This window comes from Plectropomus leopardus, chromosome 13 (assembly GCF_008729295.1).
Source record: "Plectropomus leopardus isolate mb chromosome 13, YSFRI_Pleo_2.0, whole genome shotgun sequence".
Taxonomy (NCBI): Eukaryota; Metazoa; Chordata; class Actinopteri; order Perciformes; family Serranidae; genus Plectropomus; species Plectropomus leopardus.
The window spans coordinates 24,970,389-24,989,226 of record NC_056475.1 but is presented as its reverse complement, the minus strand read 5'-3'; the positions used below and the strand labels follow the sequence as shown (position 1 = coordinate 24,989,226).

At 40.8% G+C, this 18,838-nt stretch overlaps 2 protein-coding genes across 3 annotated transcripts; one reads left to right on the top strand and one right to left on the bottom strand.

Moving 5' to 3' along the window:
- myo1ca (myosin Ic, paralog a) lies at positions 1-16,134 on the top strand. Of its 2 annotated transcripts, none has more exons than XM_042498675.1 (32): positions 1-588; positions 4,209-4,367; positions 4,457-4,572; positions 5,718-5,916; positions 6,155-6,235; positions 6,395-6,568; positions 6,675-6,773; positions 7,729-7,842; positions 7,942-8,013; positions 8,113-8,232; positions 8,345-8,427; positions 8,580-8,685; positions 8,768-8,848; positions 8,947-9,038; positions 9,704-9,798; positions 9,942-9,988; positions 10,105-10,185; positions 10,276-10,381; positions 11,462-11,579; positions 11,674-11,787; positions 11,960-12,036; positions 12,419-12,487; positions 13,211-13,295; positions 13,414-13,573; positions 13,714-13,797; positions 13,890-13,983; positions 14,075-14,130; positions 14,247-14,382; positions 15,341-15,411; positions 15,491-15,588; positions 15,688-15,787; positions 15,900-16,134. In XM_042498675.1, exons 1-32 carry the CDS (start codon positions 571-573, stop codon positions 15,921-15,923), a joined length of 3,129 nt encoding a protein of 1,042 aa, XP_042354609.1. In that variant the 5' UTR covers positions 1-570; the 3' UTR covers positions 15,924-16,134. The 2 variants fall into 2 exon arrangements, with proteins under 2 accessions (XP_042354609.1, XP_042354608.1); XM_042498674.1 differs by having other exon boundaries at positions 6,395-6,574.
- Positions 16,135-16,235: 101 nt separating this feature from the next.
- On the bottom strand, positions 16,236-18,108 carry LOC121952784. The gene is made up of 4 exons (XM_042499609.1): positions 17,933-18,108; positions 17,667-17,846; positions 17,262-17,453; positions 16,236-17,138 (listed from the first exon to the last, which is right to left on the bottom strand). Exons 1-4 carry the CDS (start codon positions 18,104-18,106, stop codon positions 16,953-16,955), a joined length of 732 nt encoding a protein of 243 aa, XP_042355543.1. The 5' UTR covers positions 18,107-18,108; the 3' UTR covers positions 16,236-16,952.
- Between the last annotated feature and the right edge of the window lie 730 nt (positions 18,109-18,838).

Genomic DNA, 18,838 nt, shown 5'->3' with positions numbered 1-18,838 from the left:
ATGTGATTTCTCTTTTTTTCTCCTTTTTATATAGCCGCACAGTGATTACATGTTTGTAGTTTGGGGCTCTTAGCAACTTTTTCCAAACCCTCTCGGCTCTCTGTTTCTCTGGTTCTTCCCAACGGCTTACTTTTCCCTGACTTTTTTTTTTTTTTTTTGTGTCCAGTTGTGTGACGTGTGAGTGGAGTTCCTGCCCTTGTTTCATGCAGTATAGTTTAGAGGGGAAGGAGAGGGACTTGTGGAGAGGCAGACACTTACTTGACCTGTCAAAGGGAAGATGAATTGAAGGTATAAACAAGAGGAGCTGTTTGTGTTTTGGCCTGTATGCTCTGTCCTCACAGGGGAGCCAGACGAAGAGGAGGAAAGACGTGGAGAAAGCTGAGAGAAAGTGAGAAAGTAACCGACGTGGGAGAGAGAGAGGAAGAAGAAAAGTTTCAGAATTCTGTCGCCCATGGGCAAAGGTGGATGAAACGTTACAGTTGAGGAGTCTGCCTGACACAGGAGGAGGAGCGCCAGCCCCGGAGGGGGGGAACCACCAATTCAGCCTTCTTCCAACAACAACAGCACAGGATGAGGTACCAAGGCAGGGTAAGATCGGGACTACCATGATGCTCCTTGTTGTGTTTTCATGTTCAGTGCTGCACATACTGGATTCTATGTGTGTGCATTATCTGCATTATCTGCACAGCACAAGATCCGATCCAATTCACTGTCTCACTCACTGAGGGGAAAGCAAAACAGAACAATGAGTCATTTAGACATTCTTTTGCCCATGTATGAGTCAGTGTGTATTTTGGTTTTTGTATAAGCTCTAACCCGAGCAGACCAAAGAGCATAAACTTGGTATTTTTCCACCATATCCATTACTGGCACATCAGTGTTAGAGAACCAGCTGCAGTACCAGAGTAGCTCGCCCTGGGACAGAGTGGTGGGGCAGGCCTTATAAGGAAGACAATCCGAATGTAGTCGGTCCTGCAGAGCTTAGTCATGGGGCCTGGAGCCAAGTACCACTGCTGGGTTAGCCTCTTCTCTGGCTGTCACTGCTGCTGCTGCTGCTGCTGCTGCACCTACAAACCTGCAGATTTCACCAAAACACCCTGGTACTTAGTGTCAAATCCCCCCATAAAGCACTCAAGCGCCGCTGTCAATCTGATCTCGCTTCTGTGACAACAGAGCCTAGAGTCAGTTCACTGACAACAAAGCTGCGCGGATAACATTGTTTTCAGGTTACATCTCAGTCCCAGACCTGTAGCCCTGAAGGTATCTCAGCCACGTTTCCATACACACCCCTTAAATTTCCTATAATGTAAAATTCATATTTCCATGTCTTTTTAAATTATAGTGCATGTAAAGGGTGTTTTATGAATACTGTGGAGGATTAAAACGCTCAATCCACAGAGAAATGCAAACCATTCGTATTCAGAAACTGTGTTTTTAAATGAGCCGTCAGGACTGTGAAGTTGTGATGTCACAGCTATACAATAAAATTGTATAAAGTGCAACTACAGTGCCATTACAGTCATTCCTCGGCTGCAGTGACATTGCAGAGATGCAGAGAGTGCAGATGTGAAAGGCCAAGAAAAATTGACCAATCAAAACAGACTGGGCTTTTTCAGGGCATAGGAGCCTAAAGAGACAGACGCTAAAATTGAACATTTCAGACAGAAGGCGAATGCAAGTATACTCTGGCAGACCATATTTGGAAAAAAAACAACATTAAAAGCATGTAAACATGTTTAAGTAGAAACCTAAAATACAAGTGTGAACCTGAAAATGAGCTTGATATGGGACCTTTAAGATTTCCTCTTCCCAATCCATAGAGGTAGAAATGTTTTGGACGAGGCTTCTCATCATTAAAAATGAAATTTGTTCCACATGATAAAACCCCCTTCGATAAAAGTAAAAAAAATATAACTTGTGACTGAGAGAGTTAGTTCCTTGAAAACAATGATTGCAGTGTTTTTGAGTCATAAAAAGAAACGAGCATAACAAGATTACCTCACAAAATTGGATGTTTACGACATCGGAAAGGTGGACACTGCACAGACACTCCCAGCACAGCTGTTACATCTTAATAACATCACAGATGGTCATAAAAGGTATGATATATGAGGGATATGGAACGAAAGATTCATGCCAAAGGAGTCTGTCACTGTTCAGAGCCAGGTACTGGTGGTCAGCGTCATAGGTGTAGATTGACAGAGTACACTTCTTTATCAGTATTTAGAAGATGTGCATTTATTTAAGTAGCAGAGGACTTTTTTATATAATAAAGACATTTACATCATAAGTTGATGTTGAAAAGGAACACATTGGTGCATGAAACTTCATCAGAATGCAGGAAATTAGATGTATGATGCTCTCAGTATTCTGGCGGAGGACCCAGAGGAGAAATGTTGAAACGAAACCTAAGCCTTTGGTCAGTGTCGTACCATAAAAGGTTGATGTGTATGATGGGCACATGAAAGTGTTTTCTTCGTTTCATATTAATGTGCATGTGTAATTGAGCAATGTGCCATTATATTTTAATAAGCTGGAACCACATGCACTTATAAAAGTTAAATTCTTGGAATACCAGCCCCTTACAAATGAAGGTAATGCACACACAACTCGTACTGTATTTTTATTATTATTGATAAAACCACAGCTTTCTTACACATGTAATAATGTTTTAAGCTCCTAATTGTCATTTCCAGTATGTCAAGACGTGACAGTTTTACTGGGTGGGCTGAAAGAAGTTAAACTAAAACAATTTCATATTTTTGTGCAATCCAATCATTAGATAGAGTGATAAATTCATCTACAGGGCCTCAATATATGAACTGCAAATTGATAAACAATCAAAGAATTATGAGAAATGTTGCACAACTGCACCTTCACAGCATCCTCCACACCTAAATCTGTGTGGGGATCATTTTTAGTCACTGCTAATTATTCCACTTTTGCCTTCAGGTGTCATGCATGCAAATGACTCATTTACCATACATGCAAAAACACATATCCCTAGTGTCGGATATAAAAATAAACACAGCAGCTGACACATAAAAGCATTCTCTGAACGCCTGTCCTAAACCTGACCCTAACATTCCTTTAGTTGTATCCTTTGGAAAATCTGACCGTGAATGTAATTACTATCTGTAAGAAGGCCACCTGCAGGAGTGGGAGAACAATACTCCAAGGTGAAGCAGAGAGGAGGGGCTGCAGCGGAAATGTCCTTCCTTTGCTCTCACTTCTTGGCTATCTTCCACTGTTGTCCTCTTTGTTTTTTTAAGGGATTTTTCCTGCATCCAGCGCTCAGAGATAATAACCTTTTACCGGCATTAACCAGCCAAATGAGACCCTTGAGAGGCTGTTGCATTCAAGAAAAACAGAAGTCCTGTGGAAGTCTAGCCCCTTTGTTCCACTTTCTGTGTGTGGGTTTTTTTTTTATGAATGTGTAAAGGAAAACAGCAGGGCTTCTCTCATAAATGCATCTTTGATACTAAGTGCAGTTGCTTTGGCTGGAGTGTAGTGCATTGATTACACACTAAATTGTGTTTCCGGATATTAATCATCAGTAAGTATTGACTTCTGACAGTTTTACAGTATCTCTTCGTATGGGCGTGTGACTGTGCATGTAGTACCTCAGGGCATATCTGAGGATTTCACTCTGCCGACTGGTAATTATTTCCTGTCTGCACTATAATGTTTGCCATCACGTAGGGGTTGACATGTACACACACTTTCCTTGTGGCGTTGGTTAAATCCCGTCTGGTGATGTAGAGCTGTGTGTACTGTGCATACAGCTTAATACACAATCTCACTGGCATAACAGAGGAGTCTCTCCTGTCTGTTTATCATTCGGATTTTTTAAATGTCTTCATTGTTTATTCTTGGCACGGCTCGGCAGAACTGTTCATACTGTGTGTGTTCACAGAGTGTTTTGGTGATGTGGTCACTAAGTCTTGTGACATTTGTACTGATTTTTTGAAATATGTGTCTCTTTATACATGGACTCCATCTTGTAATATAATTATTTGGTAATTAATGTAATATTTAGCACCAGACGTTAATTCTTTCATAAGTGGGTGAATGTGTCATGTATCTGATGGAGTGGGATCAGGCCTGTTGTGCCCCCTGCTGGTTTACAGACTGTAATTGCATCTATTGGAGAGTTATCTGTAAAAACAGAGATCTCCTTATGTGTTTCCTTGTCTCTTTTCCTGTAGGAAGTGGATATTGAAGGAAGAGTGCGCCTGGTGATGGAGAGCGCACTGACCGCCCGGGACAGGGTCGGCGTGCAGGACTTTGTCCTGCTGGAAAACTACAACAGTGAGGCAGCCTTCATAGAGAATCTACGGAGACGCTTCGGGGAAAACCTCATCTATGTAATAAAGCCAATTTTCCTCATGTGTTCCAAAACATTTCAGTTGGTGTGATGAAACATATCTGAATGTGTTCTAATGTTTTGGCTCAGACGTACATTGGCTCAGTGTTGGTGTCGGTGAACCCTTACAAAGAGCTGGAGATTTACTCCAAGCAGCAGATGGAGCGCTACCGAGGGGTCAGCTTCTATGAGATATCGCCTCACATGTGAGTCACTTCATCCTCAGACATTTTTTTATCACACTCCTCCACTATCCTCTGTTGTCAGCTGCCCAGCTAATACACATCACATGGCATGTTGAGAATCCTCTATTACTGAATTGATTCTCCATGATCAAACAGGATTTATTGAGGCATACATGAGGCACTTAATAATATTCTTGGTATGCGTGCATATGCTTGGAAAATCACACCTCCAGTTGGGTCCGATAAATATATTTTGTTACAGTGCAAAGGGCAGTGCAGTATATTGATGTTGTATCAATACTGTGATAAAAGACTAGATTCTGTCTTTCATTTTAGTATTGTAAATGCATGTAAAGTGTAAAGTTATGTAATTTTCTGAACTTACCAAACTATCTTAGCTGTTCTATTATTTGCCATTACTTAATCTGTTATTGTATTCACAAAGGCTGGCACAATATCATATTTGCATTTCATGAGTATCACCAAAAGAATATCCACAGAAAATAAAAACATAAAATGAAAAAAAAAGATGACGCTTTCAGTCAAATTCTTTAACTTTGTTAATTTTGCATCTTTTCTCTCTTTGGGCCCATGAATTGCGCTCAAAATACAAGTGTGGGGAGATGGAGGGAGAGTCTGTAACAATAACTGTACAAAAACACAAAAAGACATTATTTACATGATCATATCATACATGTATTATTAACATTACATCAATATTTCATTTTAAAATATCATGGTTGTCATTTATACTGGTATATTGCTACATCCCCGATATCTACAGTGCTATTGATTATTTATCAGAAATCTCATTGGGTAAATATTATGGGAAACCACAGAAAAAAAACTACAACATCATCACAATACTGATACTAATTAATATTTGATTTCCTCCATATCAGCCAGCCCTAACTGTGCAAAACTTTAGGACTGCATCCAGCTATTTTTTCATTATCATTTCAGAACCTGCTTTACGTGTAGTAACAGACCGGAAGCATGTGAACAACTGACTTTACAGTTTAACTTATAACAGACAGAATAAACATAACAGAAAAACACCCACAATTCCCATTGCATTAATCTGACTGAAATGTTTGAGTGACTTTATTCCACCTCCATGTTTCATGTTGATCTGTAGTTGAAGCTGCTTCTGTATTTTCCCACAGCTACGCCGTGTCAGACAACACTTACCGAGCCATGCGAACTACGAGGAAGGACCAGTGTATCCTGATATCGGGTGAGAGTGGAGCAGGTAAAACAGAGGCGTCCAAGAAGATCCTCCTGTACTACGCTGTCACGTGCCCCACGAGTGATCACATGGCCACCCTTGGTGACCGCCTGCTACAGTCTAACCCAGTTCTGGAGGTATTTCAACTGTTGCAGCTGAACAACTACAATCACAGTCAAAAGCTCAGTGAATCTAGACGCATTTGTCTCTCTAAATGTATGTTTTTTATGTCTGACCTGAGAAAACCGCGTGACCTTTGCACATATTTTATTTGTAAATACTTTTAATGTTTTTTCCTGATTGTTTGTGTTATTCTATTGTTGCCCTTAATTTCACTTCCTCCCTCTAATTTCCTGGCTCTTTTGCTTTGTGCAGGCATTTGGCAACGCTAAAACATTCAGGAATGACAACTCCAGCCGTTTTGGGAAATACATGGACATACAGTTTGACTTTAAGGTAAACACTACCTCCTTTGTTTTTACAGTCTTTCAAGAACATCATACTGATAACAGCAGTTAGTTTAGTTAAATGTTGCTGACAGAAGCTCAAACATTTAAACCTTTACAGTGCTGAACCACCTTTAAACGGGTTCTGATCTTCTTTATCTTCTCCTAGGGAGCACCAGTGGGCGGTCACATCCTAAATTACCTGCTGGAGAAATCTCGTGTAGTGCACCAGAACCACGGTGAGAGGAACTTCCACATCTTCTATCAGCTTCTGGATGGAGGGGACGATGACCTGCTTACCACACTGGACCTGGAAAGAAACCCTCAGAGCTACCAATATCTGGTAAAGGTCTGTGTGGTGTAGACATTTGATGACTTAGTCATTTTCAAAACGAGGTTTATGCCATATTACCATCATTCTTGGTGTAATGTTTGATGGTATTGTTCAGGGCAACTGTCCCAGACTCAGCTCCGTCAGTGACAAGAATAATTGGAAAGTTGTGATGAAGGCCCTGAATGTGATTGGCTTCACCGAGGAAGAAGTGCAGGTCAGTAAGCTGAATAATTGTTGTCTGAATGCAAGCGACAGCACTGTTTTTTCAGTCATATTGTCTAGTTCAACACATTTATCACATTAAAGTGACACACTTTAAAGGTCTAACATGTAGGATTGAGTGGCATCTAACAGTGAGGTTGCAAATTGCCACCAACTGAAACTTTTCCCATGTACCAAGCATGGAGGAGAACTACATTGGCCGAGGGAAAAATGCAATTGGCCCTATCTAGAGCCAGTGTTCAGATTTGTCCCTTCTGGGTTACTGTAGAAACAACATGGCGTACTCTGTGGAAGAGGACCACAGAAAGAAACAAAAGCACAACAATTCCCAGTTTCAAGTAATCATACACCCAAGAAAACATAGTCTTGAATATTTTGTACCATTTCTGCCTATAGAAGCCAGTAAATCCCACACACTGGACCTTTAAAAGAGAGAGTTATAGGTCCATATTATAGATCCAATACAATTCACTACAGCGCTTTTACAATCCACATTATACTGGGAATTATATATTATGTCAACACTATTTTCCACAATGAACATGTCTCTTAATTATCCTTCAATTTTTTATACTGGCCAAACATCACATTTCTTATCATCATAAATACATTAAGGACTATTGCATAAATCCAAAAGTAGTGTTAAAAGTTTAAACCAAACGATTCTGAGCAGTTTTAAGTAACAGCAAATGTTTGTTTTTTTTAATTCAATTTTTCTCCACCAAACATTTGTGTATCCTTATGGTTTATTTTGTTTTTAAAGCTTTGAATCCTGTGATGTTTACATTAACTTGTTGCATCATTTGTGGTGACCATTTAAATTAGCAGGCTATTTAAAAAAATGTTTAAAAAGCAATGGTTTTAAATGTGTATTGTGTTATAATTAAAAAAAAAAAGACCACATCTGCAGGGTTGTTGTTGACTGTCTTTTCTGTGTCTGACCTCAGAAATTGCTGAACATCATCGCCAGCGTGCTCCACCTGGGAAACACTCAGTTTGGGGAAGGGGAGGAAGGAGAAACTTATATCACCACTGAGACTCAGATAGAAAGTCTCTCGAAGGTCAGAGCCGTCCCACTGGTATTATTGGATGAACAAATACGCAAGAAAGCTTGCAGAAAGGCATAGCTGATGAGCAGATGTGTTGTTGTTGTTTTGCAGCTGCTGGGTGTTGATGGCTCAGCCCTCGGGGAGGCACTCACTCACAAGAAACTCACAGCCAAAGGAGAGGAGGTGACGCTCTTTTTGTCCTTGTTCCTTTTGTTTTTACTTGCTTGTTGTGTATCATGTGATTTTATAATTTTGTCTTGTGCTTGCGTTCATGCATTACAGATGATCAGCCCACTGAATTTTGAGCAGGCGGTGTCTGCCCGCGATGCTTTAGCCAAGGCGGTGTATGGTCGGACCTTCACCTGGTTGGTGGAGAAGATCAACAAGTCGCTGGCTCTGAAGGTGCAGTGGCAGTTCTGATAATAACTCAAAATAATAAAAATAAGGTTGTGTTGTGGGGCTGTTGTTGTGTTCTACTATTGATTGCATGCTGTGTACTATATATGTTATGCAGGAAGAAATCTACCACAGTGGTAAGGGCTGCTCAGTGATAGGGCTTCTAGATATCTATGGATTTGAGGTCCTACAGCACAACAGGTAGGAGTTATATTCATTTCCCCTTTTCAGTCACGTTTCTATTTTTTGCTGCAAACCAAATTCTTTGCCACTAATTGTTTCCACTGCACATAGATTTTGCACAAAACTCTAAAATGCATTTGACCCAGTTTCCCTCATATTTCTGCCTCCAGTTTTGAGCAGTTCTGCATCAACTATTGCAACGAGAAGCTCCAGCAGCTGTTCATTGAGCTCACCCTAAGATCTGAGCAGGAGGAGTATGAGACAGAGGGGATTGCAGTGAGTCACTGTTGGTTGGGCACTAAATATATGTGGTTTATTAATTCATGTTAACTTAACATTGTTCTCCTCCAAATGTCAGTGGGAGACGGTGCAATACTTTGACAACAAGATCATTTGTGACCTGATAGAGGAGAAGCACAAAGGCATCATCTCCATTCTGGTGTGCATGATAACTCACAGTTTATATGTTTGTCTCTTTATATGGTGTTACCCTCTGTTCTCTCCATCCTAAAGTTAGATAGTGTGACTGTATTTCAGGATGAGGAGTGTCTGAGACCAGGAGAGACCTGCGATGTCTCCTTTTTAGAGAAGTTGGAAGACACACTGGGTGGACATCCCCATTTTGTCACGTAAGCATTGACTTGGATGAGTTTTCCGAACTGGCCTCGCGGGCACAGGCCCAGAAGCCCTAAGTGTTTGAGCCTTCACTTGCAAAATGTCACTCAAATTAACAAGTACAGACTGAGGAAGAGACTCAAATAAGTACAAAAATGGACAAAACCACCACAAAGAGACACTAAATTGCCAAAAAAGACATAAAATTACTTAAATGAGACACAACATTAGGTCAAAGAGACACAAAACAACCACCAGGAGACATAAAATGACTAAACAGTGACAGTGAACACCCACTGTGAGGCACAAAATGAACACAAAGACACACAAAATGTCACAAAGCAACCACAAGGAGATACAAAACAAGCCCAAAGAGACACAAATTAACCACAGAGAGAGACACAAATCGACTAAAAATGACACAAAATTACCTCAAAGAGACATAAAACCACAAAAGTTATAAAACCACAAAAGGTGCAAAACCACTACAAAGTCTGTCTTGCTTCTACATAGGGTGGAGGGGCCTAATATCTGTGTCCAGAGGCTCCTAATCTGATAATCAAGCCATGGTTTTACATCAAACATTATTTTGACATACAGTACAAAGGCTTCTAACAACAGCTTCTTGTATCATCAGGCCTGTGTATGTTTGTACATTTCTGTGTGTGTATGTTTTCAGTCACAAGTTGGCAAATGGAAAAACTCGCAGGATAATGAGCAGGGAGGAGTTCAGGCTGCTTCATTATGCTGGAGAGGTCAACTACAATGTCAATGGTAAGCTGTAAATTATCGTTAGATCCTTTGAACCTTTTGGCGGTTTTCAGTCGTGCATTAATTTCTCATCTATTTCAGAGCATGACTCGCATCCCGCTGATTCCTTAATGACAAGCTGTGGTGTTTGTGTTTATCTCATGCAGGTTTCCTCGACAAGAACAATGATTTGCTGAGCAGGAACCTGAAAGAGGTGAGAGCACTGAAAATGGACAAGGTGTCCCCACAACCTCACCATTGCTTGAGTGAAGAGGAAGAAGGGGGGTGTGCCGTGTTGATATGTGGTTGTGTGGTTTGGTCTCTGTTCAGGTCATGTGCCAGTCAGACAACCAGATCCTAAGTCACTGCTTTCGCAGGGAGGAAGTGATAGACCAGAAACGCCCAGAGATGGTGAGAAGGGTTCCCTCGCTCTCTCTCAAAAACCTAAACACATACACAAATTGCCCATAGTTTCATATTGTTGTTTCCTCTGTCCCTTAGGCAGCCACTCAGTTTAAAAATAGCCTGATGAAACTGATGGAGATACTCATGTCTAAAGAGCCATCCTACGTGCGCTGTATCAAACCTAATGAGGCCAAGCAGCCAGGTACACTTTAATATCTTGTATGAATTTGTTGTATATTACAGTGCTGTTACTGTTGCTACTGTGGCTCACACCATAAATAAAAATGTAATTTCCTAACAATCATCATTATATCATAGGCACAAAAATACCAAACACTGCTTTTTAAGGAATACTTCACCATCCAAATGACCATGTCTCTGGTGAATGAAGAATCCAAAAATTGAGAAAATTTTTGTTGACTTTGAGTAAAGGTTCTGCTTAACAACAAAACTGTATCAAAACTGCTTACAAAATTTCCAACAACTTGTGCAGTATTTTCCAAGTCTCATTTATCTAGTCTAATGATCAGTACTTTCCAAACACACAGCCCCTCCTGAAGGGACGCTGAACTGAGAGTGAAACTTATCTCTGCACACCAGACTCACCAGACTCCATTTAAAAACGATAACTTCACCTCGCTGAACACAGGAAGTGCATGTCTACTGCTACCTCAGTCAGTTAGTTAGTTTCTGTTGTTGTGTGATTTTGCTGAATCCAAACTTATCCTTTAAAAACCAAAGCCACACAATAACACAAGTTAACTTATTGAGGAAGCGGTAGACCAGCAGCTCCTTTTTTAGGAAATGACTGTCAAATTACCGTTTTATCAATGAAATCTCCATTTTTGGATTCCTCATTCACTGGAAAAACATTTTCCTAATGAACTACGTGTAATGGTGTGAGTAGTTGATATAAAAATTAAAAATTAGGGGGGTCCATTAATGGATATGTTGCTCTTACTCATTGATTGATTAATTTAATTGATTCTAGTCATTCTTTCTCAGGGATTAATGCTGGTGTAAATAAAGCTAAACAATTCCTGGAGATGTTTCACATCAAAAGTCTCACTAAGAAGGGAATAATTTATGCCTTCTGAAAGTGATAAAGTGACGGTTTGTGCACTGACAACAACATCCAACGAACATAGGGGATATGAAGAAAGGACATGTAAAACTACGGAAATTAGAATTCAGGTCTCTTAGAATGAATATAAAGTACTGCTTTTTTTCGTCAGTCAGGAATGACTGCATGTGTACGTACATGTCAAATGTCTTCCTGCAGGAAGGTTTGATGAAGTTCTGGTGAGACACCAGGTGAAGTACCTGGGCCTGATGGAAAACCTGAGGGTCAGGAGAGCTGGCTTCGCCTATCGACGTCGCTTTGAAGCCTTTTTGCAGAGGTGACTGACCTTCTCTTCAAATGGTTTATAGCCTTAGTCAGTGTACATCTTGTTTATTCTATCTGTCAAAATGATTATGTACACACGGCCTCAGGTACAAGCCCCTGTGTCCTGAGACGTGGCCAAATTGGCATGGCACACTCGCAGATGGTGTTTCGACACTGGTCAACCACCTCGGCTACAAACCAGAGGAGTACAAACTGGGCAGGTAATGTAATGTTGGAGGGAGAGTGAAGAGTGGGAGGAGAGTTTAGTCTGTGAGATGTTCAGTGGGGTAAAACAGATGACAGAGGCAATTTGCAAGCAGTTTGGATTGTAGTGTTCATCAAATGTCATTACACCGTTATTTGATCATAGATTTCTTTGTTTACTCTCTGCAGGTCAAAAATCTTCATCCGCTTCCCAAAAACTCTCTTCACCACTGAGGATGCACTACAAGCAAAAAAGCCAGACATAGGTACGTGACAGTAGTGAGGACTACAAACACTGAGGTATCAGAGTGGACATGAAATGTGATGTGTTAATGGTGTCAGAGAGGTGATGTTTGTGGTATTGTTTTATTAGACTGCAACATATTGTGAGATGTTCATACTATTGTATTCACGCCTATGAAACAGCAAACCAGCTCCTCACTGCAATCATCACCCTCTATCACAATAGACACATTCCACTCACTTTGGAGATATAATGACTCCACAACATGACCTGATAATGCACAATATATCTAATCAGCGGGATTACTCCTACACTGTTCCATGAATCAGCATCCACAGCAACACCTCGATGGAAATGGAAAGGCATTAATCCACCTTTACTCTGTCTTATTTGCTGCGTTCCAGCTTTGACCCTGCAGACATCCTGGAGAGGCTACAGGGAGAGAGCCAAATACCAGCGCATCAGACGCGCAGGTCAGAGCATCTCCCACTGTTTGACTCCCTCACAGTTTCCTCTCCTTTACAGAAGAGTCTCAGTGTCCTGAAAACTGAAATAAATACAGACACAGCTTCTTACAGAAGTGATCATGTTTTATTCATCATTTTTGATGTACTTTAATGAACCCATCGAGACAAGTTTTAGTTTGACTCACATTCCAGATGATGTTTTAGTTTCACTTCCACTTCTCTAAATTTTGATTTTGAATTTCTCTTTTGCCATATTGGGACAATGTGCTTTGTTAAAGGGACAGTTCACCCCCAATTTAAAAGCAAACATTTTTCCTCTTACCTGCTATTTAACAGTCTGGATTGTTTAGGTGTGAGTTAACGTGTGGATTGACTTTTTTTTGATCAGTTTAATGTAGGAACTTTTTTCTTTCTACTTAACCACACCAGCCAACCGAATCACCATGCAGAAGGAAGCTTGCCTCTACCACTACCTCACATAGCACTAGTAAGCTAGCTAACATTACAGCTCAGCCAAAGAGGACGCCATTAAAGTTTGCATCTAGTGATGTCACAAGTACGAACCCTTTGTCCATGAGCAGATGCGCGCTTCCTTTTGCGCAGTGATACAGTTGGCAGAACAAATGTATCTGGGCCTAGCTGACTGTCGATTCTAACCTTGGCATGATCTCTTTGACTGAATATTAAAGTTGTCTTGGTGTTAATATATGCATGTATATGTATGCATAGTGATTGTGATCCAGTCTGCGTGGCGAGGGATGAAAGCACGCAGGAGGGCAAAGAGGCGTCGACAGGCTGCTGATTTAATACGCAGGTGCTGGACTGATATTTTGTTTCGATTTGTTTCAGTATGTATTTGTGCAGCTGCATTTTGCGTGAAGAGCTAATTTCCCTCCTTCTTTCTATTGTCTGTTTGTTTTTTTTTGTTTCAGGCTAATAAAGGGCTTCATCTACCGCCACGAGGATTACTGCCCTGAGAATGAGTATTTCCTGGATCATGTACGCTACTCCTTCCTCAAGAATCTACGCAACAACCTGCCCAAGAGCGTTTTGGACAAAAGCTGGCCAACTCCCTCTCCCTTACTCTTTGAGGTACACACAGAGGCTCATTCTGCTGACTCACACCATTACAAACAAACGAAAGAATGAATTAGTACTAGAGGAAATTTAAGTATCTGCACAGTTTTTCATACAAATTCTCCACTGTCGATTCTGTGATTGCATCGCTGCAGGCCTCTGAGCACCTGCGGAGGCTGCACATGAGAAACATGGTCATGAAGTATTGCCGGAGGGTCCAGCCTGAATGGAAGAAGCAGGTACATTCACAACAAACAGCAGCCAGATTTGTTCCTTCAAAAACAAGTCTGCATATTTTTCATCTTGCTTGATTTTTCTGTCTTTGCTCCAGATGATGCAGAAGGTTGTGGCCAGTGAGATCTTCAACGATCAGAAAGACGGCTACCCTCAGAGTGTTGGAAGGCTGTTTTTGGACTCCAGGCTGGGTATGTCTTGATGCATTATTTACCTTTGTACTCATTTACAACATACAAAAGATACAACAGTATTGACAGACTTTCCCTTTGCTTACTTTAGAACGTGAGCAAATCAACCTCAAAGTCGCCCAGACCCTCGGCAATGACAAAGTGCAGGTATTATGGAGCTTTTAGTTTTTTTTTATTCTGTGAGATGATAATAAAAGTGCTACATAAATAAATAAATACATTCTCAGATGCCTCACAGTAATGTGTCTCCTTGTGCTGCTCAGTACGGCGTTCCAGTCGTGAAGTATGACAGGAGGGGATTCAAGCCTCGCCCACGCCAGCTGCTTCTCACAAACACGTTTGCTGTGCTGGTGGACAAGACCAAGATCAAACAGAAGATCGACTACAACGCACTGAGAGGTAAAAACCAGCCCTGAGTGGGGTAGGGGGTGTGATATTAAGCAATATCCTTGTATCCTTGACCTTCAGCAGTGATAAAACCTCCATAACTGTGTGTAATCAGTGCACTTCTGCAGAACTATCCCTGGCAACCAAGTAGTGTTGTGTCCAATACACTTATCATCCTTTGGCAAAAAAAAACCAGTTTCCCTAAGAAAGATACTTTTGAAGCTACGGTTGGAAACTTCTGTCAAAATAACTTTGGTTATTTCTGCCGAAACTGTCACTATTTCCACACAGTATTACAAGAGAAGATAGTCCTATGAAAAAATAAATAAATTCTCTGCTCACTCATAGTGCTTCTAATGGCTTCTGATAGAATCCTTTGCACATGAATGAAAACAACCAATCAGAGCTAAGGGGACTCCAACGCAGCTGCTCTTGAACTGCTGTCAAATTGCCTATTTCTAACCTTACAGTTTTGAGAAACATTACAACATGGCAACTTGGTCACAAACTTTATCATTTTACAGCAAAACAGTACACTAATCTAAAATATGTTTCTGAAAACATTTGTGCTAAGAAATAGGCAATGCAGTTACAGAATCTTGACTCATATTTGATCGGCGATGCTGAATTTGACAGTTTGACCGCAGATTGACACGACTGACAGCTGTGGTAGAGACTCTGCTCTGATTCAGGTGGTTTCTTGCAAAAGCCATTAGAAGCACTATGAGGGGGCTGAGGAGAATCGTTTTTTTCCACAGACTATCTATCTCGTGTGGATTTCTGGAAGTGTCAGCAAATATGGCAAAAAGTTAATTTTTTGTAAAAGTTACCAGCTACAGCTTTAACTGTGAGGATGGCTGTTTGTTGTGAAACCACATCAGAACACAGGGTCAAGGAACTTGTTCGAAACATTTCTGATTAATTCTTTGCGATTGTGTTTTAAGTTCAAGCAATTATTCTGTGTAAAAAGGTATCTCTGTGAGCTCCCTCAGCGATGGGATGTTTGTTCTGCACATGCCCAATGAGGACAATAAGCAGAAGGTACAGCACAACACAACAGCCATAACTGCTTAGGAGTGCATAACCATGCAAGCGCTAAATCCAGCTGTATCTCCTTTAGGGCGATGCAGTGCTGCACTGCAACCATGTGATTGAGGTGGTGACAAAACTCGCCATGATGGCCAGCAAGGTCAACTACGTCAACATCAGCCCGGGCAGGTGAGACTTCTCCGGACGTCTCTCTATGGTCACTGCCAACCCAACAATACTCATGTCTCTGTCTTGTCCTTTATTCGTTAAATCCTATGTGGCGTGCAGTATCAGGTTTGCTGTGGCTCGAGGGAAGGAGGGAATCATTGATTTCGTCAGGGGTACAGAGCTGAAGGTGGCCAAAGGCAAGCGAGGACATCTGCTAGTGGTGAGTCAGTGGCTGTTCTGATCTCATATGTGCAGCTTGCAGGGAGGAAAGGATTTTTTTTCAGTAAAAATATTCCATCCAGCTGACTTTTAAATCTGATTTCATTCTGCAGACTGCCCCTCGGATCAACACATGAAGAAACAAAAACCAGACAAACGGTAATCCTTTTAGCTAACTGGAGGATTGCCTCTCAGAAGATTGTATGTGTTTGTTTGTAGCTGACAGGATGATACCACAAACACACACGACAGAAGGAAGATCCCTTATTAATTCATATGCAGCATCATTAATACAAGAATGTTACAATAATGACTGAACTTTTTTTAAAGAAAAAATCATAACATGAAGTCCTCACTGTTTCAAATGCTTCATCTCTTTATTGTCATACATAAGTATATTTCCACTCTATCAAATATAAAATACAATACTGTAAAACACTGTATCTCTATACTGTAAGAGAAATAAAATAAACCACCTTAAAATAAATAGTATGTTAATAAATATCTTAATAAATAGTAAATACATTTCTGGAAAGTCCTGAGGGCTCAGGGGGAAAAACAGGATGTTGGGAAGTGTTGTGTCTGTTCTGGCAAATAACTAACAGTCAGAGGTGAGACAGAAACTGTGGGAAATACCCAAGAAAGCCCTCAAATATACTGTAAACATCATGTAGAAAAAAGTGTGACTTAGCTAAGGGATTGTACTTTATTTAACAGAGTAGAGGGGTAGCTGGGCTGTGACTTTTTTGTTGTTGTTGTTTTTTAATATATATGAAAAACTAAACAAGATATTATGATTTTGGAGATTTTTAAAGAAAACATGCCTTTTAAACCCTCCTACGAGTTTTGGGGTTTTGAGGGTATTTAAAATAAATACAAAATAGGACCACTTAAAGTTGAATGTCACTCCCGTATGCCAAATCAAAAAACATAACTCAAAAAACCAAAACATGCTTCTTCCAATTTGCGTCACCCCCTCTTCTCTCATAAATAATGAACATTCCCTAAAATGAGAGCTCCGTGTAACGTATTGTATAAAGCTCTTATTAAAGTCATCACATCTATTATCCCAATTAGGCGCTGATCATCAGTTCAGCTTTTTCTTCCTGCTGCCTGTTTGTGTGCATGTGTTGTCAGGATCCCAGCATTCTGTTTTCAGCACTGAGTTATGAGTGTGTATTCAACGACAGCAGCAAGAAGTCTCTTGCCAGCTTGGTGAGGTAAAGGTCTAGATCCCTCAGAATGACGTAACCTTCCACTCGGCTGTCCCAAACTGTGTTGGATCTGGTCTGTACGTTTAAGGGTGATGTAGGTGATGTTGGCTTCGTCCAAGTGGTCCTCATGTAGCTCATCTGGAGAAGAAAGCAAAAGTATTTTTTATGTTGGTGTCACTTCCTCTAAAGTCTCTGTGTGGGCTAGAAAAAGGGGATAATACCGTATGCAAGTGAATTTCAGTGAGAAGACAGTGGATATACCTGACTGCTGACTTGGCTCATCAGGTCCCTCAGGTCCAGCTGAATGTGCCTGATGCTCTGAGGTAAAGTTGTGCCGACCGCCCGCGCCACCATCTGCTCTTTCTCCTCCTTCTCCAGCTGTTTTCTCTTCCAATCCAGCATATTCCAATAGGCTTGCATGTCCCAGAAAGCAGCGTGCAGTCGTTCCCAGTCCTGAGCACACAACAAGAGACAGCCACATGGTTACATAATCAAAATGTTGCGCAACTCCCCCTTTCTCTATGCTTAAAGTTGTAAAAAGGGGAATTCCGCTCAAATTTTTACAAGTTTTTCATTCTGCAAGAGCAGACACTTTGACAATGTCATCAGTTTTTTTTTCTTTTTTTAACTCATTGTGGAAAAAAAACTCAAAAAAGTGGAAGAAATTCTCAAAACTTTTTGCAGAAAAGCAACCAAACAGTTTTTTCTGTGGAAATACTCAGAAACAATGAAGAAGACACTAACTGTCAGCTTGAGCCAGCTGTAGAAATCTGTGGAAAGGGATGGCAGGTCCTCTAACTGCCAGCTCTTGTCCTCAAAGTGCTTATTCCCCAACCGCTGTTCCTTCTATTAAAGTAAAGATTTGTTGTTAGAGAAAGCTAAAGCAGGTTGTGTATAGACTTTGAGAGCAGGGAGTACTTTTCAGCACTCACGTATTTCCTCTGCAGCTGCTGGACACGGTTTCTGGTGGACCTCGTGAGACGAAAAGAGTTGTTGTATTTGTTCCTCTGGAGGAGTGGAGATGGAGAAGTGGACTCCACACAGTTCAGCACCCAGCAGAGGAGGATGAGAGCCTGCCACCAAACAGTCATCTGAAACAGATACATGACCGGAGATGTGGGTTTTATATCATCTGTTGTTTACAGATCATTATCTTTTATGGTTGCAGTCTAAATGCTCATTAAGATGTCACACTTTAGTACACAACAGTGAAAAAGACAAACAGAGTGACCTATTGCCCTTTTTAGTGGCGTTGTTAAGCCACATGGGCTACATGGGCTATATACACCATATGGGTATACATGTAGTCCTTAATTATATTCCACCACTGTTACCACCACATTTAACTTTTCCAGTACTATATACCAATTACTAACAACTACTAATATTGCTCTTATAATTGATACTTCATCTGGAAAATAAAATAAAAACAAAAACAATTAAAAAAAAGGTGCCAGAATGCATAAAAGAGCATCAAAATGTTTCAGGCTAAACCCACATTTTACTCAAATCCTGCTGCACTGATTTACGTTTCCTTTCGTCAGTTTAAACATGCTGATCTGCGCCAGAGATGGACCTTCCCCAATGTAGGGTCAAAAACACACCCCCCTAATGGGAAGCGGTGATATTTGCCAGCTGCAATAACCCCTGACGCTGGGCTGACGTGCCAAAATAAGCCTGGCTAGCCCATGCGTGAGGAAGAAAGGGTACGACAGTGTCACTTCCAACACAAGCTACTGTACATGGTTCCGGATGAGGACACTGCTTCTCTTTATGGTAAATCAATTGTCATTTTCCAGTTCTTTGCATCAAAAAGGAAGTCTGTTAATATTTCCAAC